This window comes from Anastrepha ludens, chromosome 2 (assembly GCF_028408465.1).
Source record: "Anastrepha ludens isolate Willacy chromosome 2, idAnaLude1.1, whole genome shotgun sequence".
NCBI classification, from domain to species: Eukaryota; Metazoa; Arthropoda; class Insecta; order Diptera; family Tephritidae; genus Anastrepha; species Anastrepha ludens.
Window position 1 is genome coordinate 118,188,727 of NC_071498.1, and position 23,722 is coordinate 118,212,448.

The following is a 23,722-nucleotide window of genomic DNA, read 5'->3' on the forward strand; positions in this document are numbered from 1 at the left end:
AGAGGGAAATAAAATTAGGTGGGAAATGGTAAATATTTCAATCAGGAAAATATTTACAGTTCATAAAGAAAATTTTTAGCTCCCAAGCTGTTCGCCAACTTATAATATTTGTTTAGAAACAGGTGTCGAGTGTGGCTTCTGCGTTTGCTAACAAAAATAGTTTTAAAAAGTTTTAAAAATAAATCCTTTCTGGACAAGGCTATAAATCAAGAGGATTGGCTTACAATTTGAAATCGGAGGGAACGGTGGTAGAAAAAAAGGAGGAAAAAAGCAAGTGGGCAGAAAAAATTTCTAAATTTTAAGAAATAAATCTGGAATAGAGAACTATAGTAAACAGTACGGACAAAATATATAAAGAGCTGGACCATATTGTAGGTCAAAGTTATTTTAAAGATGACAGAGAAAAATTTAAAATTTGAAAAGATCAACCGAAATAGTTCATGTTAAAAACGATGTAAATGATTTTCAGTTTCAATTTTATTACTGGTGCTTTAAAGTATAGATAATTTATTCTAGATAAATATTTTTGTAAATAAATATCTACCTAATTTTCCCGGCAGTTGGCGTTTAAGGTTATCGCCGTTTATTCTCTTAAATTAAATTAAATTAAATTATAAATAGTTTTGTGAGGTTAGGTTATGTTAGCCTGGTTGACAACAAGCCACGCATAGACCTTTTGGTCCCTAGCGATACCAGATGGAGACCGACTTCTATGAATACCGAAAGTAGACATCATGTAGGATCCCAGCGCTGGGAGATTCACTTTTGAGACGTCCTCCAGACCCTCATACTCCCAGGCACCTTAGTCGCGTTTTTAATAATGCCGGACAAACGCACAGAAGGTGTTCTAGAGTTTTCTCAACATCCTCTCTGCATTTCTTGCATTTGTCCGTGTTAGCAATCCCTATCTTGTACACATGTGCAGCCAATAGATTGTGACCTGTTAGCATACCTATGATAGTTCTGCAGTCCTTTCGCGAGACCGTAAGTAGGAATTGAGTCAGTTTTTTGTCGTTAGTTCTACCCATGACTTTTGCTGTTTTGCATGTGGTCAGATTAGTCCACCTAGCTTCCACTCGCCTTTTCGTGTAGTCGTCCATTTCATTGTATATTGTATTTAGCGGTTTTGGTATGTCGTTCTCTTGTTCAAATGGTAGTCTAACAGCACTTTTTGCTATCTCATCTACTATTTTGTTCCCCATAATGCCTTTGTGACCAGGTACCCAATAGATATTCAGTCTACTGTTTGCGGCTAGCCTTTCTATGGCCTCCCTGCTCCGTCCAACATTTTTGGGCTTAATACAATATGAGCTTATTGCTTTTATTGCTGCTTGACTGTCCACGTATATATTAATTGTTGAATTATTTCTTGTTCTACTGTAGACTAGCTCCGCGGCTTTCCCCACAACAAAAACTTCCGCTTGGAAAATACTGATGTGGTCTGTCAGCTTGATAGACTGCCTTATCCCTAGTTTTGAACAGTAAATACCCGCTCCCACTCCATCTGAAGTTTTAGAGCCGTCTGTATAGATGTGAAAAGTTCTAAAGTTCTATGGCCAGGCTCCATGCCTTTCTGCTATCCCTCCTCTTCAATTGAAGTGCGAAACTTTCTCTCCTAACTAAAGTACGGAGGCATGTAGTCTGTGCAACCTGAGCTCCACTCCACCAGCAGCCACCAACCTCCTCGGGGATTTCGCCGCCGTTGGAGTGGTTTTCATCGCTCCTGTTATGCACAGAGCAGCTAGTCGTTGAATCCTTTCCAGTGGCAGTAGGTATGTCAATAGTTTTGTTACATTTTTTAAGAAAACTAAATGAGTCTATCTATTTATCTATCTATCTACCTATTATAATATTTTTAGTCGTTACTTATTTTTATATAAATTGCTTAAATATTTTTTTGTTAAAATAATTTTTTTTGTAAAAATTATTTGTTTGTAAAAATATAGTTCAAACTACAATAAAAATCGTACACCTTAGAGCTTTAAACTTTGTACAAAATTCCGCTTCTTCTTCCACTTTATTTAAGATTATAGCTTGTTATTTACAACGAAATTTCAGTTTATGTGAGAAATTTATACACTACAACTTACAGTTATTATAATTATGCAAACAATTTTATAGTAAACAATTTAATACAAATCACAATTCAATAATTTTGCGATTCAGACATCCAGCACTCATGCCACCGTTTCGGTGGTCTATTGTCTATTGGTTCATTCTCCGTTGTACATACGGTCAGGTCTCATTCTCTTAACATGTTTTTGCCACTCTTTCCGACGCCTTAGTATCCATTTGAAGATGTATTGAACATCACTTAAGCAAAGGATCTCTTCGTTTCTGATATGATCAAGTCTTCTCCGCCCACAAACGGCTCTAAGCTTTTATATTTCTGTGGTGGTAAGGATGAGCTGTGTTGTGTTCATATCTGCACGGGGTTCGACTGTATATGTCATGATAGGACGGACACATGTTTTGTATACGCCTGTTTGACTCCTAAAACTCATGTTATTATTTGTCCACACTGTATGTCTCAAGTACTTGGAAATTCATGCTGCTTTGTTGCTTGCGCTTTGACCTCCTGCGCCAAATCCCTATGCGATTCTATTGTCGATCTGAAGTAATGAAAATTCATTAATGATGCTTTCCATTTCAATTCAACCGGGCTATTCGGGTCATGTTCTTCGATTTCGATGTAACTGAAATATGTTGCTCTCTGCTCTTGCTAAATAAAAAATTTTCAACTACTTTTTTGCAATTGTTTCTACATGAAGTCGCTTGTGTAAGTAATTACGATCATTTTGAACACAGAACTATTAAAATAGGTTCATTTTTGACTAAGTTATGAGCATTTAAAAAAAAACAATTCTTATACCTATAATGAAAAAAAATCGATTTTGAGCCGAAAAACAAAATTGCCGATAACTCTTGAAAAAAATTTTTTTCGGGCAAACAAAAAATACGTGTCTCATTATTTTGACCAGAGAGCAACATATTTAAGTTACATCGAAATCGAAGAACATGGCCCGAATAGCTCGGTTGAATTGAAATGGAAAGCATCTACTTGCTTTGCTCATACACGACCAGTTTACATCTCGACGGTTGTTTCGACACGATCTTGGCTTTTGGCTCGGTGTCGGAGATTTTCATTCTAAGATGAGCTGCAGATTGCTCGAAAATATACAATAGTCTTTGCGCATTATCTTCCATATCTGCTGAAATCACAGCTTCATCTGCATAACAGACATTCTTGATTTCATTTGCATCCATATTATATCCATTTACCGGCGCTGATTTTGCAGTGGTGATGATCTCATCCGTAATGATATTAAATAGACCGGAGCTTAAACTGACACCCTCCCTGATGCCTGTATATATAGGTATTTTTGTTGATTTTTCATTATTTATACTTATGGAGGTACTATTATTTTTGTTGATATCCTTAACAAGTTGTATTATTCTGTTATCAATGCTTTGTTTTTTTAATAGGCTAAGGACATCTGGTATCCGTATTTTGTCAAATCTTTTCGTGAAATCTATAAAATTCAAATAATTAAAACTTTTAAGTAAATATTTTTAGAAAAATTTCATGTGTGCAGCTTTGCAGCTCATTGAATTTTTGTGTATTGGACTGAAAGTGGTTCGAAATTCGAATTGATTTTTGGCATTTTTTTCATTGATGTATCATGCCGTTTCTTCCAAACAAAATATGCACATGCTTGCATTTTTTAATATGGTAAAAAACGCATAACACCGTCGAGAAAAAAATTAAAAAAATATATATATTAAACTAAAATTATTTTACTCAAAAACCGAACTGAAAATAAAATAATAATATTAAAAAAAAATAAGTATTACATGAATTTTGAAACATTTTTTCCATAAATTCTCGTTAAAAGGAAATTCCCAAAATTTTTAAACACTTTGTGTCAAGTGTGAAATTTTTAATAATATGTGTATGTTTTATTGTAGAGTAAACTTAAAAAAAATTTATAAAAATAAATAAACAGTCAAAATGCTACAATAATCCGGCTGCTATTGTTGTGAACGCAGTTGCGTGTAGTCATGTCTAAATCCGGTATTTTTGTATTAAAGAAGCCGCTTTTTGCGATACCTGGGCTTGAAAATGTAGAGGTTGGTATTTGTGCTTTCATCATCATTATTAGTCTCACAGTATTTGGCAGACTACAGCTTCCGCAGCTACATTCCTTCATTTAACTCGATTATTAGTCAGCTCCTTCCAATTGGCAACGTTTATTGTTCTTTCTTTCGAGCGATCTTCCTCTGCTTCTTTTTCCCACCGGTGTTATGTGATATGTTATGCTAGTAGCTTTTGGGGCCTTCTGCTAATATGACCTAGCCATCTTATTCGGGACTCTTTATATATCTTACTGCATTTTCTCTTTCTAGAATTATATCGAGCTCTTCGTTATTTCTTGCTCGATATGCGCCATCTGACCATACATATTTTTCTGAGTTATTTTTCTATTAAAATTTGTGTTATGTGTGATGCTTTAAGAGTCCATACCTCGTAACCGAATGTAAAAATTGGCCTGAATAACGACTTATACACGCAAAGTTTTTGAATTCTTATTGACAGTCGCGATTTTAAGAGTTTCATATGTAGGTAGAATGGTTGATTGCAGAGTTTATTCGGTCACTGAAGACCACAGATGTATCGGCATTGCTGTTGTTGATTACGCCTGGGTACGTGAATTGATTCACCCTATCTCGCCATCGCAGTCTTCCGTTGGAGGAAAATGTTGTTTAAATAAGCATTATATGGAATAGTGAGGCTGTCTTAGGTATTTTAAGTTTGACTATGATAAGATTAGGGCTTATGAATAACTACGAAACTTTTTTGCGTCAACCGATATGTTGATATGTTGCGAAGCAGGAAGAGTTGATGGAATTACGCCGTGTGTCTTATGACTTTTTACAGGGGAAAACAAAAGACATAACTTAGAGCTGTCATGGAAATTGAAAGGATACATGAATTCTAAATATATATCCATTATTTCTGCTCAGGGCAAAAAGTAATATCGCAGACCATACTAAAGTTTATACTCTGCATCCAAAGCCATTTGCAAAGCATCCTTTGGTCAAAAGTACTCCCAACCACATTTGTGATTCAATCAAGGGGGTCTAAAACCTTTTATTGCCCGTGCAATGTGAGATATCTTCTTACTAAGAAAGGATCATCAGATACAACGGACCGTATATTTGTACTTGCCAACGATTCAGATCGTTATCAATGATATACTCATGTATAAGTATTTAAGCGTAAATCACATTTTCGAAACAATAATTCAGCACCGGTGCATAAGTTCTGAAAAGACCATTAGATTTACTTTAGTTGCTTGGTTTTAGTACTTTTCCGCTACTGAAGGCACCTATTGGATTTTATGCTCCTTTAATGGCGTACCAAATCTTAAAACTGCACAGATATTTACTCCCTTATGCGTCGTATATTTAGTAGATATTCAGTTATGTAACTACATACATATGTAGGTATATTTTATTACACAATAACGTAATATGCTTGCCACAGCCAAAATGACATTTGAGCAACAGTAGTGGTACCACATACATACATAACTACCCCTTAATGCGGATAGCCTATTTATTCTGTGAATCACAACCATGTGTCCTATCGGCTCAGTGGTCATGCACAACGCATGAATGAGGCTACTAAAACGTGCATAGTATAATATGATAACAGATAAATGTTTATACTAATAGGCTGTTTGAGCTTGCTGCTTGTTTGTTGCAGACGTAAAAATAATGCTGGGCCTTTGAGACTTTCATTTGCCTGGCATACGTACTAGTTACTATTAGTGCCTAACTTCTTTTGCTAGCCTATATTGCGTACAGCGGCAACGTTAATTATACTTAGCATTTGTTTATGTTTGTCTTGAGACTATTTGGGGTACAGATGGATAGTGCCATAAAAGATGGACAACCAGCAGCACATTTCGTTTATTGCCATCCGACATTTCAACTTAAATGTTGTAGAAAAAAAGAAAAGAGAAAACAGAATGAAATTATATGCGTTAGAGATGCCACCTCCATCTCCATCATTCAAATTTCAATGTTTATACCCAGCCGAAAACAGCAATTTCTGGCTTTACCCGAAAGTTATTTGTAAGATTGAAAAGATACGCCAAGCAAACACACAGAAAAGAAAAAAATAAATAAATTGTATCTTCCAATTCACAGTTCACGTCTTACCGCACTAGCGCTTCCTCCAATTTTCTATTTTTCGCTACCTTGCTTTCTTATCATGCCCGCATCTATGTGTGACAGGCAACACATTTCGAAATCAATAAATGCTGCTTAAGCATAATCTGCAAGAGATTTGTGTGCATGCAAAGATATGCCACCGTAGTAAAAATACTTTGCCATTCGAAGCACGTGCGCAACGCAATTTAATGCTATGTAAACTCAACTAAAGCGAAGGCACACACAAAAGCTGTAGCAAAAATGATTATAGTACATTTTCAGTTATTCGTAGGGGCGTATGAGTGACTCCAAATGCAATGCCATATTGTCGGTTTACAGAAAAGGTTGCTCGTACGCACCATCGGCCTAATAATGGCGTGCATATGAGCGTGTTTTTTCATCCTAATCCTGCAGGTGGCAGGCAATGTAGACCCTAGTAATCCCCAGTTTTACTTTATTTTGTTTTTTTCTGTTTGGGGCTTTTACTTTTCATATACACTTTTGGTAGGCAGTGCTTCAGTCGTAAAACGCAAATTGTTTAATAATCATCTTTGTTCTATGTGGCAACGAGATCCGCAGCGTTCATAGCGCTTAGTGCCTTAGTCTTTGTTTCAGCGTTGCTTTAGTGTGTATGACTGTGCATTCAAAACACTACCGATTTTGCCGCCTTTTCACATTAAATGGCTGACGCTTTTGACTTAACTGGTGTTTCAGGGTGCGTAAAGGTTCATAGACGTTTTCGCTTATATGTACGTCCGCACTGTTATCAGTATCTTTATCTGACAGTGATTGATTATTTGTGATTTAGGTTGCTCATACGCCATGTAGGTATCTTAATTTTCTCGCTTGAACCTATTGTTTTTGTGTGTTGGTTTTTTCGCTTTTGAGTGGATTATCCAGTTGAGAGTTAGGAACTCATGTTAAGCCGATATTTGCTTAAAATTTAAATTGAGTTAAGTAAATCAAATGAAATTCATCGTTCCCTTTCAGATGTAAATTGAAGTGAAAAATATTTAATTCAATTATAACAAGGTTTCGACCAACTACTTTTCGGGTCAAATGCATGCAAAACACATTTATTTTATGAACATTTTACGTTTATTAAATTGTTATTTTTCTTGCACTCAGTTCAAACTAATTGATTATTTTTACTGTGTAACACTGTGCAACAAATTTAAACTTTTTTTACCACACTGAAAAAAGCGATAGGTGACCGATTAATTTTGATTATTTTTATTGCATAGCACTGTGTTACAAATTAGAACTTTTTTGCCGCACACTGAGAAAAGCGATATGTGATCGATTAATTATTGCTTATTGTTTATAGCTTATTAATTATTTTTATTGCATAACACTGTGTAACAAATCTGATTTTTTTTAATATAGATACATGAGAAAAGCGATATGTGATCGATTAATTACACAGGCCGACAAAATTTAACCAACATTCAGACCCAGAAACCAGACTATATATTTCCGAAGGTTTATGATGCGCTGAATCCAAATCTGGCCTCAGAATTGCTCTATTAGTTTGAGTTTTCGAGATATCCTAACCTAAAAGTGCAAAAAACCCCATTTTTGCCCATATTTGAGGTTATGTAGCCTTGCAGATGTTTTCTTTCACCAAAATTAAAGGATGGCATCTTTAAATACAATCCTTCTTTTTTCAAATGGCGTTTTGTTTGCTCAAATATCATTTTTTTTTGCAGAGATATCGCATTTTGAAATTTTCATGTTTCGAAATTTTCCTACACCTGAAAATCGATTAAGATAACATAGACATGATATAGTCGCTTACTAATTTTCTTGGGTTTGAGGGCCTGAAATATATGGATTAATAGTATGTAAATTTGGAGTTTGTGGGAAAGCCTGCTTGCGGTTATGTGGGTTAGCCTGCTCGCGGTATGATAGGGGTGGTTTCTAGGGGTTAGGGCTGTGTGTGACTCGGTACCCAAAGGTTAGATAGTGTAGGGGTATGGTGAGTCAGCACACTTATGGTGTGAGACAAAATTTTAAGAAAAATAAGACTCAATTCAAGAAAATTAGTAATCGAATATATCATGTCTATGTTATCTTAATCGATTTTCAGGTGTAGGAAAATTTCGAAACATGAAAATTTCAAAATGCGATATCTCTGCAAAAAAAAATGATATTTGAGCAAAAAAAACGCCATTTGAAAAAAGAAGGATTGTATTTAAAGATGCCATCCTTTAATTTTGGTGAAAGAAAACATCTGCAAGGCTACATAACCTCAAATATGGGCAAAAATGGGGTTTTTTGCACTTTTAGGTTAGGATATCTCGAAAACTCAAACTAATAAATTAATTTTAGTTATCAATCCGAATTTTGCATGGACAGAGAAGCAGATATTAGTTTAAATTATTTCGGATACTTTTCCTTGTAGACTAGTGTTATTTTTTATTGAATATTTTAATTGCTTAACACTCTGCTACAAATTTGAACTTTTTTTACCACACTTGAGAAAAACGATATGTGAGCGATACTAGATTTAAATTGTAGTAAATTGTGCTTTGAGCAATATCTCTTTTTTATAGGACTTAACATTTTAGTGAGGACACAGTTTTCGAAAAATTGAAATTGAAAATAGAACCTCAAATGAAGAGAAATTTGAAAAAAATCCTTACTTACACTTTCCTTTTTGAAACAAGTGAAAATGTCAAAAGGACTCACATTTTGATAGATGAGGCTGAAGTGCCTTTTTCTTCAACACCTACCCAAAAATGTATACGAAGAAAGAAATGCACAGGGATTTGCCGTTTGTATGCTTTTCCAAGTTTCATTAAATCCTTAAAATAAGCAGACTCTTAAAAGTTTTATTTTTCTTGTGCTGGTGCAAAACTAAAAATTCTATTCCTAGCACTCTCACTTGCACTGAATCCTAGTATTGGACACAAATCGACTTTCCCATGTGTCGGGGTATTGCTACACGGTGTAACTATATAAATTTATTTGCATCAATAAGCTTTCTACCGATTAGGACAGTCGAGGTTTGAATATTCTACTACAAAAAAGTTGAAATATAATTTTTATTGAAATTTCATTGAGATATTATGCAGTAAAACATAAAAAAGTGTAATTAACACATTTTTTTATGAAGTTATATTAGTTTTATTTATTCATGTAAATATTACGAACAAAAAAATGTTAAATTTCAATTTGAAATGGTCACCATTTGAACATCACAACGATTTGGCCATTCAGCACTTGAAGCATGCACAGTTTTCATAGACATTGACGTCACTGCACGAACCACGGATTGTTATAGACTCTCCAGATTTCTGTGAAGTCTTCGGCAGGCCATGTACTGCAATTCTGATTACAAACTGTAGTCCAATGGATTCAGATCTGGCCTTCCAGATGGCCAATCTTCCTCGGCTATGAACCCGGGAATCGTAGTTCTTTCATTATGGGCTGGATCGGAATCTTGCTGGAAGATTCAATGCTCTCCATGGCAGAGGGCTCAACAGCTTAACCACGCCTTCTTAGACATCCTACAAAAGCAAAAAATATCGAAACTTTTTTCTGTAAATTTGTTCTCGCCGTAAGCATTGAAAAGTTTGTCACAGAATTTAAGGCAAGGCTAAGTATATACGCCCTCTTATTCGACCTGAGCTCTTCTTCCTATTTGAGTTGTGCGTCTTGATCTTTTTCCGCAAAAGAAGCGATCTACAGCTTTATGCCGCCTCTTAACGACAGATGTTATTTTATGAGAACTCGGAGATTTACCATTGCTTGCCGAGGGGCGATTCCGCAAAAGTTTTGAACAAAAGTGAGTACGCTCAAGTTGAAAAAGTTGAATTTCAACTGTTATTTAATGCTTTTTTAATATTCGAATTACAAATTAATTTTCGCCAAAAGTTATGCAAATCGAGCCAGGTAGCCGAATACTATCGAATTTTTAGCGCTTGATTTTTTCAGCTACTATAGGGTGGGCCATGCAAAATTTGCTTTTTGAATCGGCTATACAAAAAAAAACTAATCAATATTTTTTCAAACTTTTTTTTTATTTTGAAGATTGAATATTGTCATTTATGAATGAAGAATAACATCGTTCAAATGACTACCACGACTGGCTTTACAGCAGGCCATTCGATCAACCCAGTTTTTAAGCACATTTTCGATTGTTTGGGCTCCAAATTCATGAATGGCAACTTCGATTTCGTGTTTTAAAGCATCAATCGTCTCTGGATGGTTCGCATAGCATTTGTCCTTAACGGCTCCACACAAAAAATAGTCCAACGGGCTTAAATCACAGCTCCGAGGCGGCCAATTGATATCGGAATTTCGGCTGATTATTCGGTTTTCAAAAACGGTAGCCAAAAGTTCGAGTGTAACTTTGGCAGTGTGACAAGTTGCACCGTCCTGTTGAAACCAAATATCGTCCATGTCATCCTCTTCAATTTTTGGAAACCACTTGTTGAGTATGTCACGATCGCTCGCCATTTTCGAAAAAAATGGCCCGATGATGCCACCAGACCAAAAACCGCACCAAACAGTGATTCGTTGTGGATGCATTTGTTTCTTTACTGAGCCCCAAATCCGACAATTTTGCTAATTGACGTAGCCACCGATGTGAAAATCAGAAGAAAGACTCAGAAAAGAAGAAGACTCACCACGTTGGAAATAGGTTTTCAATATTTCCCAATTTTGTTCAAGTGTATAGCGTCCCATTTCGTAAATGTCAAACCTTTAAGTAAATTATGAACACATTTGGCATGTCATTTGTGTTACCATTCTCAAAAAAATAGGTGGTTCAAAAAGCAAACGCTATATGCCCCACCGAATAATAGTTAAGCCGAATTCCTCGTCAATTGTGCACCATAGTTATTTCGAATTTGTTAAATTTTTCTATTCCTTCCGGACTGATGCCAATATCTCGTAAAGGATCATTTTTCACTTCCTTTTGATTTCATCTAAAAAATACCACAACTTTTATATTACCATATTTTTTCGCTCACAAGCTTATTTCACTTTAAAAATCCTCACCATAAATTTGCATTTTTCGCTACTTTAATATTGCAGCGAATTATTAGTTACACATACATACATATGAGTGTATGCATGTTTAATTTACTCGGCTGGAAGTTCATTTTGATGTCAAGCAGCCGTGTGCAGCAACTTCATTGCCAATGTCAACGTTGATGGGTGAATGAGTGGGATAATACAACTTGCACGCAGTTATCGCAAATAAATGCTAAAATATACCGGCACTAAGGGAGCCACATACGATGAAGCATTTGATCAGAATGACAAATGATTTTATCTGAGAAGTTTTTTCGTGGCAGAAATGAAACAATGTTTCAATCATTTGGTGTTTGCTGATGGGCCCGGAACTACCGGCAAAATCCATTAAAAAATAAAATTAAAGTTTTGGCTCAATAGAGGCTTGCTTTGCTTGCCTTTTTTGCTTCTCTTTGCTTTGCTTTACTTCGGGCAGAGCACATTTAAATTCCAATCGGCAGGCATGCTTTCATCCGACCATATTTTGCATAGAAGCTGATGCATGCACCTTCCCAGCTCCTCGCTGCCATGCTTGAATAGCTCGGCTGGCAGTCCGTCCGCGCCCGCGGCTTTGTTGTTCTTTAGCCGCGTTATCGCTATTCTCCCCTCGTCATGGTCGGGTAGCGGAACGTCAATTCCATCGTCGACGATTGGGGTATTGGGATCTTCACATTCTCTGTGACATGCGCAGCTATCACTATTTAGCAGGTTTGAGAAGTGTTACCTCCATAATTGAAGTATGCTCTGGATGTCAGCCACCTTTGTTCTTACAGGAAAACACCCCGGTCTTGAAACCTTTTGTAAGCCTCCGAACTTTCTGGTAGAATTTTCGGGCGTTGTTCCTATCGGCCAGTATATCAAGCTCCTCGCACTCACGTATTTCGGCCTCTCGTTTCTTCTCTTCTCTCCACATGGCTCGCGTTGCGCTCGACCGATTTCTTCTTCGGTGGTGGTACGTAGGGAACGAAAAATATTGCTCCATTGCTTGTGCATGCCGGTTTGTTGAGGAGTACTCTCTGAGAGCATGAGTGAGAATCGAGTGGCAAATCTTCTGGTTGTCTGTTGTGATTGCAGCTTATCGATGTCGATTCTTTGTAGATGTACGTTTTTTGCACAGAGGCGTGTGCGCAGTTGGGGTCCTCGATGTTGGGTCTTTGGATCGTACGTACATCTAATACACTAGAAGCGTGTGTTCCATATTTCACAACATGATCGAGTTGGTTTCGTGTTTTTCGATCAGGAGACAGCCAGGAAGCTTGGTGTATCTTTTTATGCTGGAATCTGGTGCTGCAGACCAGCATGTTTCGGGCCCCGGCGAAGTCGATCAGCCTCTATCTGTTACTGGATGTTTCGTTGTGCAGGCTGAATTCCCTCCTTGCCCTCCATGGCGTTGAAGTCGTCAAGCATGATTTTTATGTCATGGCGGGGGCAACGCTCATAGCAACGTTCCAAGCGCTCATAGAAGGAATCTTTGGGGCGGGTCCCAAACCCAGCACACAACCATCTATCCTGGAATGCTTCGCCTTCTCACGTTAGCTCACTCCCGAGACTTTTTAGCTAATACAATTCCATACGCTATGAAACTGAATACCGAAAATTGTTCTGGAAACCACAAAATAAAGCTCGAGAGGTTAAGTTGACCTGGAGATGGAGCTTGACCCTTACGTTTCCTTATAGAAGGCTTCTTGTAATGAGCCTGCGTCTTTTGCGAATCTAAGTAAACTCTGAAGCTCTAACCCCGAGATACATTCTAACTTCTCATATTGTAGAGCTCCTAAACATTTCATTCGGGTTTTAGCTAATGCAGGCCAAGAACATAGAAGGTTTCAAGAGTTTACCCCTCTTGTAGTTCATTGAAAAATCTGCAGCTATCGGATTGTGAAGTTTTTCTAATTTTTTTTTTTTTTTAATTTTAAAATTCCATTTGTAAAGTTTTTGTTAGACAAGAAGCGATATAGAAGGTGACGCAAAATTTATCACTTTGTAGGAAAATTTATAATTTTTCAAAAAAAGTGCCGTTGTAGGTCAATAATATTCGACAATTGCAATATACAAACAAAATGGAGTGCGTAAAGGTCAAAATAAAGATTTATGACACTGAAAATCATTATGGTTTTTATTTAGTGCAAAAGTTATTCATAAACAAATTTGAACGATTAATTGGATGATATAATTGGCGCTGAAGCCCTTTGTTGGGAGTTCGATCGAGCTCCACCTCCTATTTGTGGTGTGCGTCTTGTTGGTTTCCACGAAAGGAGGGAGCTATACTTTTGTGCCGCCTCCGAACTGCAGATGGTTTTTTATGAAAGGCTTTTTCATAGCACTGAGTGGCGGCCGCTGTTGCCTAATATTAGTCAAAACTGATTGAAGTCGAGCATGAACGTGCATGGTTCCTTTACAACATTCAATATGCACATAGTTTTTTTTTAATAAATATAGTAAATACAGGGTGATTCAGTAAGACTGTTTTTCCTTTTTTATTGTGGTCTCAGTCTATGCCATTTATGCATGAAACACCATATCCGTTAAATGTCCACCACAACTTCTTTGGTCACACGGGATGTGTATAATAAAATTTTCCTAGACCTTTACATATAGTTTTGTCTCTGGCATCGTCTTGAGCTTATTTGTCCATACATTTATGCAGCTCCAGAGAAAGATGTCCTGTTGTGTCAAATTGAAAGATCTCGGCGGCAATTTGATTTTGTTGTGAGATATTGCATGATTGCGCTGTGTGGCAAGTCTAGGCTTCAGTTTCTTCGTCAGTTGAATTTTGAATTCATATGAATATAGATCTTGGTGGCCGCTGTAGCCGAATGGCTTAGTGCGTAACTACCATTCGGTAGTGCACGAGTTCGAAGCTCTTGCCAAATGATAGAAAAAATTCTGTCTAATAGCGGTCGCCCTTCGGTAAACAAACATCTACTTCTGCTGTGGGAAAGCTCCTCATAGAAAACCAACTGCAATTATATACTCGTATAGAAGATGGTTCCATGTGTAGAAGTCCACGCAAGTGGGGAAAGTTACTTATCGCCACTCACTTGGGAGTGGCCAGGACGATTCTTCTGCATATGGTTCAAGCAGGTTCAACAACGTCCGGGATTAGCCCAAGTATCCTCTGGGCAGCTTCCGAACACCCGTTCGGGAGTGAGCTAACGTGAGCAGGCGAAGCATTCATAAAATCTATGCAGATAAGATTTAAAGCATCCATATCTAGAAGTCTATCTGTCCATGTTATCAATTTATCCATTTGGAGATATTCGAAATTTATCGAACGTCTATCTCCGTTCACAGAGTTCTTCCGTTCCTCTTGCCACATACGGATGATTGGCTCCCGTTTAGTCTTTCGGTTGGTCAGCTATCCTGGATCGACTCGGAGGATTTTTATCTCAGCGAATTCGAATGCAGTCAGCTCAACTGGGAGCATAGCCGCGAATACACAACTTCCCATACGGTGCAGTATTACTTGAGGGCATATAACCGGCGACGAATTGTGGTTGTCCTGATTTTTCCCACACTTGGTTTCTCAGCAGTAAAATTTTGTGGCTGAACTGACTCAAATTCTTCAAATTTGTGCAGGAAAAGGCTAAGCTCAGTAAAAAAAATACACTATGCGCTTATGCACTTCTTCCAAATCGACATTTTTCGTCAAACATTCAAATCACCTTCATGCGTTGTTCAACTAAGTATTGCTCAAAAACTAAGTCTGTAGTACCAATTAACTGAATTTGTTTTTTTTATTTTTATTGCATATTTGCAAATAATTGCTGTCAAAGACCTGCAACACTCTTGATTCACCCTGTATATGCGTGCTGGCGCTGCGTGCGTGATAAACTTTACTTAATGATATAATTTACATGAACATTTATTGTGAGTTGTAAATTTATTATAATAAATCACTATAAAAATGGCAGCGCTGTAAAATACTTTCGAACACACCAACACATCGTTCCATACGCAATCGTGCAACAACGTATTTATGTATGTCAGAGGCATACAGATAAATGCATATTAACTTCGTTAAACAAATGGCTCACGGGTGATGCGCAGTCAGCGCAAACTGAGAAAGGCCGTAGTTGTTGTTGCACATTTAAGGTTGTAGAACAACTGTTGAGCTGACAATGTAGAAAATAATTCATTGTCATGGTTGCAGCTGAGGCTCACGTGCTCAGTTGCAGGCATGCACGCACACAATATCACGGATATTGGTTGAGTTATATCTGGCATTTTTTCTGCAGCTCCTGCTTCAAACACGCACACAAATCCACTTATACGTAAGTATGCACAGAGAATCTGATACATCTTTGACTGCATAACCGTCGGATGCCCATTTCGTTTACTCCTTCTCTTTCGTTGTTTCTTTTTTCGTTGGCGTTTTTTCCTGGTTGTTTTTCTTTTTTTTTCGTTTTTTGCCTATCTTTCACTTATGACTGCTTATACGCTTTTCTATTTGCAGGTGGTACCGCGTCTCGGATTCATCAGCATTATATCCGATTCCATCTTCACAGCGTGTGATATTGTCACGCACGCTCTTGCTCATCAAAAATGCTGACGAACGTGATGCTGGCAAATGGGTAAGTGAGCATAATAGCGCCTTTTGGCAAAATATGCTTGTGGGTGGCGGGAGTGAGAGTAAAAAATAAATGGGAGTGCTTGCAAAAGTTATGAATAACTTCTTTGTCGGAAATCAAATGTTCCGCTACTGAAGTTGCAAGTTGCGTACTTTATTATATAATAATATCCATTTCATAACTGCAACAGTCCTACTCGTACAAGCACTCGCATCGCTAAAATCGAGTTATAAATGCCATTAGCGACAACTTGCCGCGTAAATTGAAAATTTAAAGTAGCGGAGTTGCAATGTAGCCAAGTTACACTTTTTTGCCAAGCTCTTATTTTACTCTATATCTTCCTTTCCATTTCGCCAAGTCAAATTGTCTCTAATTTTCATGCATTTTATTTATTTCTTCTTTTTTTGTTAATTTTCCAGGTCTGCCAAGCAGCGAATCAATTCGGCGAGCAGCGCATAGAAATCCGTCTGCTGGTGAATTCGTATGTGTCGGTGCATATTTTGCCGCAAGTACAAATTGTCAATTCGGGTGGAATGGCAATTTTCAATTGTTCGACGACGGGTTCAGCGATCGACGGCATCGAGTGGCTGCATAATGGCATGCCACTGCAGGGGAACAGTGCGCTTAGCAGCGGCCGAGAGAAGTAAGTGGAAATATGTTTGCACAAAAAAAACTTTTATATGGATTTTTGTAGATATATAGGTTAAGGTGGGCCAATTTTTTTGGTTGGCAATTCTCATAAGAAATTCTACTTGCACCTAATGCAAGAAAAAATGGACGCATAATAGGATTTTGTGTGAATATCATCTAAAAACAAAACCAATGCAGTCGAATCGAATATTTTTATCATCTTTTTTAATGCAAAACTAACTCCAAATTTATTCGAAATAGAGTCAATGTAAATGGTGATCAATTTAAAGGTAACGGATTTAAAATTGAAAGAAAAACAACGAAAATTCAAATTGATAGGGCAATATTTTTTATTTTTATGTAGAACCTTTCATGACATTTATTTTTTGAAGTTAATCCCTTTCAAATGTTGCCCTCAACTACGCCGTAATTCGGTCATTCGTAAACACCAATTTTGAATGACTCGTTGGAGGAGTTTGATCGGTAGCTCATGAATAACTTTAGTAATTTTGGCTTCAAATACCTCAATCAAAGCTGATTTATCCACAAAGTACTTAGACTTTACATACCCTCACAAATAAAAGTCCAAAGGGGGGGATATCACACGTTCTTGGTGGTCAAAGCACTGGTCCCATACGAGAGATAAATTACTCACCAAAACGACGACGCAGTAAATCCATTGTTTCACGAGTTGTATGGTAAGTAGGGTCGTATCCTGTAGGCTACTTATAGCAGATTTCTCTTCTAATATAAGAGAAATATCGCCAATCTTTCGGATAGCCAAGCTGCAATCCAGGCACTGGGTTCGGCTACAACAACCTCTAAGTTGGTAGAACAAAGTAGGAATAGCCTCACCATCTTGAGTGAAAACCATAAAGTTACCTTAATGTGGGTCGCAGGACATCGGAACATTGAAGGTAACAAAAAAGCAAATGAACTGGCAAGAGTGGAATCTGCCATGAATAACGCTCTTGCAGAATCGATATTCACACCATTAGGTGCAGTCAAGAATATAATTTCGCTAAAATATATTACCTCCGAATCGCGGATTGTAGATGGAAAGACCAGACGGAATGCAAAATTAGCAGAACGTTATGGCTCACCTACGACCTCAAGCAATCGTCGACATTGATAAACAAGAAACGACGAAACGAACGGCAGTCATAACTGGCTTTTGGCCTATCGGAGAATAAGTAGCCAAAATGAGCATACCTCACAACACATACTGTCATATGTAGTTGTAAATAAACGTAGGAGAAGGAAACAATCTTCCATTTGCTCTGTGAATGCCCTGCTGTATGGAAGGACAGAATGTTAACCCTGGGCCAACCGCTGTTCGAGAGTCTCGAACAACTGCCTGGCTTAGACGTCAACAACCTAATAAGGTGCTTAAACCACACAGACTGGATAGAGTTTTGCTGTAAATGACTGTTAAACTAGTTGGTAACAAGGATACAACAACAAAATGGTGCGGAGCTCTAGTTGGATTCTGGAAGTCTCGCCTTGTTGGTAAAAAATGTTGTGGAGATCCAATTTCCAGTATCAAAAGGTCAATTATCATGGCGGTTTTCAATGGATGTAATGGCTGTTCTTAAAGAGCTCTGGGTTGCTCTGCAGCCTGAGCACGCGATTTCCGTAATATAAAGATTTTTTTTTTTTTTTATAACTTACTTTATTTGCAATCTATCTACTATAAGACATTCAGCAAATTAGATCTTATAAGATAATGGCAGCGGTAGTTTTGCTTTTGTGCAAATCTACATAGAAATTACAACAGCTTATTAACTTGTACAGTTCGTTCTTAAATTATTAAAATTCATTAGTACTTAAAGATTGCTTAAATTCATTGTTTGTTAATATTATCACTTAAGATTAACTTACTTAATTTTACCTTAAAGTTTATAGGTTGAGTAGATTCATACTAGAGGAATGGCAAGTCTAATATATGATTGCGTTTTAACCGTATAGTTTCATTGGTTGTGTCTAATAAACAAATAGCAGCTGGATTTATGTGATTGGATAATCGTTTCAGATATCTAGTACTATATTTTCGAATTTCATTCTTTACAAAAGGAATACCTAAGTCGTTATCGATAGATTCATTGGTAATAAACCAAGGGGCATTAACAAGGCTTCGTAATGTTTTCGATTGGTAACGTTGCAAGATCTCCACATTGGAGTTGCTAGCAGTTCCCCATAGCTGTATTCCGTAGGTCCAAATGGGATGAAATGTTAATGAATACTGAAAAAAATTATATATTTAGTGTGGGGTACTCACGCGTGATCTGTCAAAAAACCCCTTTTGGAAAAAGTACTTCTAATCTGATCACTTTTTATATACCACTTATATACATGCCGTTGCATAATTACCATATCAGCCCGCCATAATTTTATTTATATTTTTTATTAGGTTTTATGGAAAATATTCGTTATGGACTGTTTGCAAAAGGGGGTTAAAAGAGAACAGTTCACACAACGAACAACAAAAACAACACCAGTTTTATTAAATAAGAAGAGAGTAGGCAAAGTAACTGGTGTAAAATTATAAAAGTATTAGTACAGTGATTAAGAAATGTACAAATCTGAAGATGATTTGTCATTTTATATCATAACTTACAGAAATGGCAAAAGGGAAAATTTTGGCGCTTATTTCTGAAACAAAAATATTGGGGAATAGCACGTCTAATTGGAGGAAGTGATTGGGTCATGCGAAATTTAAAAAAAGAAAGAAAAATACTGAGCTAAAAATAATCAGCGGGTTTGAAAACAAATTTTAAACACCCGTTAATTGCGAAAATTTATTCACTTGGCGTGAAACAGCACAAAGAGCTTACGCGATATCAAGGATATGTACAGGTGTCCCTCGAGTTCCAGGGTTAATTGGTTCCATGTAACTCAAAACCGTGTAAGTGGAAACGCAGATTTAGTATCTTATATATTTTGACTTTATAGGAGCAGGAAGCAAAATGATTCTGCAGGTAGCTTAATTATATTAATAAATGTGTGATAAATAGTTATTATTTTTCGTTTGTCTATTTATCCTTTTCATGAAAATCGATAAGAAACGGTGTAACTCAAATATCGTGTAACTTGATGGAATGTCGTTTTTTATTCTGTGTAACTCGAAAATCGAAAAATTTAGGTAACGTGTCTCGAGGGATATCTGTAAAAACTTTCCGCTGACCACAAAATGAGACGGAAAACATTCGCTGCTTATAATATGGACCGTTTGATAATAGTTAAAAATAAATAAAACGGCTTTCCAAAAATATATAACTTTTTCAAATTTTCCAAATTTTATTTTAATGTTATCTTTTCTGATGAGAAGAAATTTTACTTGAATGGAGCAGATGAACTTAGTAAGTATGTGGGAGATTTGTGTCTAGAGACAAGATATTTTTCACAAAGTATTTTTGGAGGTGAACCTTTGATGGCGTGGGGAGTTGTGAGTAAAATTGGCAATATTAATATTCACTTAGCATCAATACGAATGAATTCCGGAGAGTTCATGAGCTTACTTTCGGATAAATTGCTGCCATTTCTCAATGTGCTTTATATTTTTTCTGCGTTTGCATACCGCGTCTTAATGTTTCTCCACAATGGAGGAACCTGCAGTTTTATGCTGCCGCCGAACGACAGACAGTTTTTTATGAGTCGCTTTTATATGGCAGAAATACACTCGGAGGTTTGCTATTTCCGGCCCAGACGCGACCCCTAAAAGAAGCCACTTTTTCTATTATTTAGAATTAAGTACTTTGGTGAAGGCATTTTTTATTAAAAGCTGACCTGCCTTTACTAGCATTTACTCACATAAAAAAATCAGTGTAATTGTTCTTTTTTTTCGCTGCAGGTTACTAGGCGTACTCACTCGAAATTACTCTGAACTACTCAATGATTTCTTGATTATATTGTTTAAAAAAATTTCCAGTACGCACTTTTATAGGCCATTGAATTGTGCCATAATAAAGTGCAGGTTTGAGTGTCAGAAAAATCGCGTTGGTGTTTGTGAATTATTTTTCGGGCGTCCTTGCGCATTTTCTGCATATAAAGAATGTTTTTGTATCTGGAAGGAACAAACACCAATAGCTCAAAATCCTGACTAAACGTTTGATATTTTGTTGAGTTTGTTTACTACTGGCCGCAGCTCTTTAGACTTGGCAGTTTGTTCTTTGTTTAGTTTTTGTTTTTTTGAAAGGTTATGCGCTACACTGTCATGAATTTAATGAATTAATTGTCCGAAATTGTCAATATGTTACTGTGCTAAAGTAAATAACGCATTGTATATATGGTTACACAGTTTTGATCGCACTGATCATTTTTATTTTGAAATTGCAAAGCTTTCGCTGCAAGTTTTCCCTATCTCAAAACTGAATATACCCATGAATTAATGGAAATTTATCACAATCGTTGAATTAAAGTCCGCGTCGTTGAAAAGGCTCAAAGCCATACCGAAAACCGTATTATACCTCGATGTATTATTACTTTGAAAGGCATAAAACAGATTTTGATGAATACATAAATATTTTTCAGGAAAAATAAAAGTCTGTTTTTTTTAACGAGCCTGATACATAGAAGTCGGCCGTGTAGAGAATAATTTCTAGGCGGTACCTTTTTTATGTCACCTTTGACATTTGTCAAGTAGACAGTCAAAAAATTTAACTTATTGAAACTTGTTATAAAAATAGTCGATCGTTAAGTACAATATATCGCAAAATGTGTAATTTTTTCGGTGAAAATAATCGTCCGTATGAGTCAACAATTCTAAGGTTGGTGAAATAATATCAAGCACCTCGACTGAACGAGGATAGAAAAAGGACACACGATCGATATCTCGACGTTCACAACGATGAATCGACTGGTAGATTTTACTTGTGCTTGGCCGAGCTGCTCCTCCTATTTGTGGCGTGCATTTTGATGCTGTTCCACAATAGGAAGGACCTACAATTTTAAGCCGACTCCGAACGGCAAATTGTTTTTTATGAGGAGATTTTTTCATGGCAGAAATACACTCGATATTGTTTCCTGAGGGGCGACCGCTATTAGAAGCAACTTTTTCATTTTGTTGTTTCACGCATGGAGATTCGAAGCCACGCACTCCCGAACGGTAGTTACGCATCACTCATTCGGCTACAGCGGCCGACCGAGATGCTTATAGTATCAGCAATTTCACACATAGTCAAACTTGGACCTGCTCATTCAATACCACAAGCTTGCTTCATGATTTCTGGTATTGTCACACTTTGTGGACACCCACCCCCTAGTTCAGGATAAAGGCATTCTAAAAAATAGGTAATAGAAAGAATGAAATACGGTATGCATTCGATACGTGCGAAGAAAAAAAAGTAGCGAAGATTTTATTTTTTTTTTTAATTTTTTCTTTCAGGACTAGAAGAAGAAGTTGGGAGCAAAAGCATTGTTTATTTTACATATACGAGTATATGTAAGTATTACTTTACACAGGTATTCGCATATGTTTGGACGAAAAGTGTTGTCTAAAGTGATCTGAGCTCTTTCGTATTAAATAGAAAATATCTATACTATTAAATATTTATTAAAATACATATATCCCTAATTGCTATCATATACTGTCTCCCGCTTGCTATTCAGCTTTTGCCATACCCTGCATACGATTTACAATTCACTAATTGGCACTAAAATAATCCTCCGGAAAATTCAGACTAAAGTATTTACTGCCAATTAGTAAATCCTCTCTAATTATTTTAAAACTTATAAAGGTGTCCGTACCTATATTATACGAGGGACGGCTGATAATGCTACAAGCTAAGGTACTGGCGATGACTTATGCACCATCTCATTATTGACAAAGCTGCTTGCGTGAATCTTTGCTAGTATTATCCGGTCCATTAAAAACTATCCGTGGAGTAAGCAACAACACCATGCCAATGGAAATTGGAAATTCTCGCAATTTTAAGTATTGCGGTGCTATTAAATTCCTTACCAAAATTTTTAGGTTTTTTTAATAATCGGTTCTTGAAGATTCTGCGCCATCACTTACGCTAGAACAAAAAAAAAGTTTGCCTTTTTTAACAATTTAACAAATTTCCAAAATATCAAATAATGAGTACTGGCCGGTCGGAGTTTTAAATTGTGGCAAATAACAGAAGAACAATAGATTAATGAAGGATTAGTTGGAAATACCATATTATAAAGCGCGTTCCAATAAGGTGTTATTTACCGCTATCGAGAGATGATTAACGATTTTTATGGCCAGAATGGAATGGTATTCATCTGGACAACGTTTTTTTTCAACAAGATGGCGCCACGTGCCACAAAAGCAACGAAACCATTGATCTTTTACGGGAAAAGTTTCCGGGCCGTGTTATCTCTCGAAGAGGTGATCACAATTTGCCACCGAGATCTTGTGATTTAACACTTTGTGACTTTTTTCTTTGGGGGCGACGTGAAAGAGAAGGTCTACGCCAACAGCCCAGTGTCAATTCAAGACTTCAAAGATGGAATTCGTGAGGTTATCGAGGACATAAGGCAGGCACTTTGCAATTCGGTTATGGAATATTTTAATGAAAAGGATATTGCCCTGTAAGCGTGTTCGTGGTGGTCGTTTGCCTGATGGTATTTTCCACTATTAACGGCATACCTTCCTCTTTATAATGAAATAAACATCCGATCATTTATACTAAAAAATATTGTAGCATTTTTCTTTGAATACCAAAATAACACCTCCTATTGGAAGACCCTTTACATGAAAACCTCTACATGACAAAATTTGTGTGCTGTACGTCCTCGGCAAGCAGCAATGATTGCAACTTTGTTAGTATATTTTGGTGTTGTGTAAAAGTGATTTGGATGAAATATGCAAAAAATCAGCTCAAACAGTTGCCAAACAAAGACTAAGGGCCAGGAATTTTTATTTGTGTATTTGGTGGAACTTGAAAGGAATCATTTATTGTGAGTTGCTTCCGTATGGCGAAATACTAAATTCAGATCTCTACTACCAACAACTGAATCCTTTAAAGCTAGCGATTGACCAGAATTGGCCAACATAATGGGTGTTGTGTTCCATCAGAACAACGCAAGGCCACATACATCTGTAGTGACTCGCCAAAAGCTTCGAGAGCTTGGTTTGGATATTTCAATGCATCCAACATATAGTCCGAACCTGACACCAAGCGATGGCCATCTTTTTTTCAAATTGCAAAACTTCCTATTACTCAGGAAATCAAGAGAAGAATGTGAAATTTGATTACTAGAGTTTTTCGCCAATGACGCGATTTAGGTGTTGGACACTTAGCCAATACACT

The 23,722-nt window shown here is 36.9% G+C and overlaps 1 protein-coding gene across 3 annotated transcripts in view; it reads left to right on the forward strand.

Moving 5' to 3' along the window:
- Positions 1–23,722, forward strand: part of LOC128855192 (cell adhesion molecule Dscam2) — a 274,245-nt gene that overhangs the window by 116,342 nt on the left and 134,181 nt on the right. For all 3 annotated transcript variants that reach the window (XM_054089902.1, XM_054089903.1, XM_054089904.1), the window contains 2 exons: positions 15,698–15,815; positions 16,232–16,455. In XM_054089902.1, coding sequence (XP_053945877.1) covers positions 15,698–15,815; positions 16,232–16,455 — 342 coding nt within the window. The remainder of the gene's footprint in view (positions 1–15,697; positions 15,816–16,231; positions 16,456–23,722) is intronic.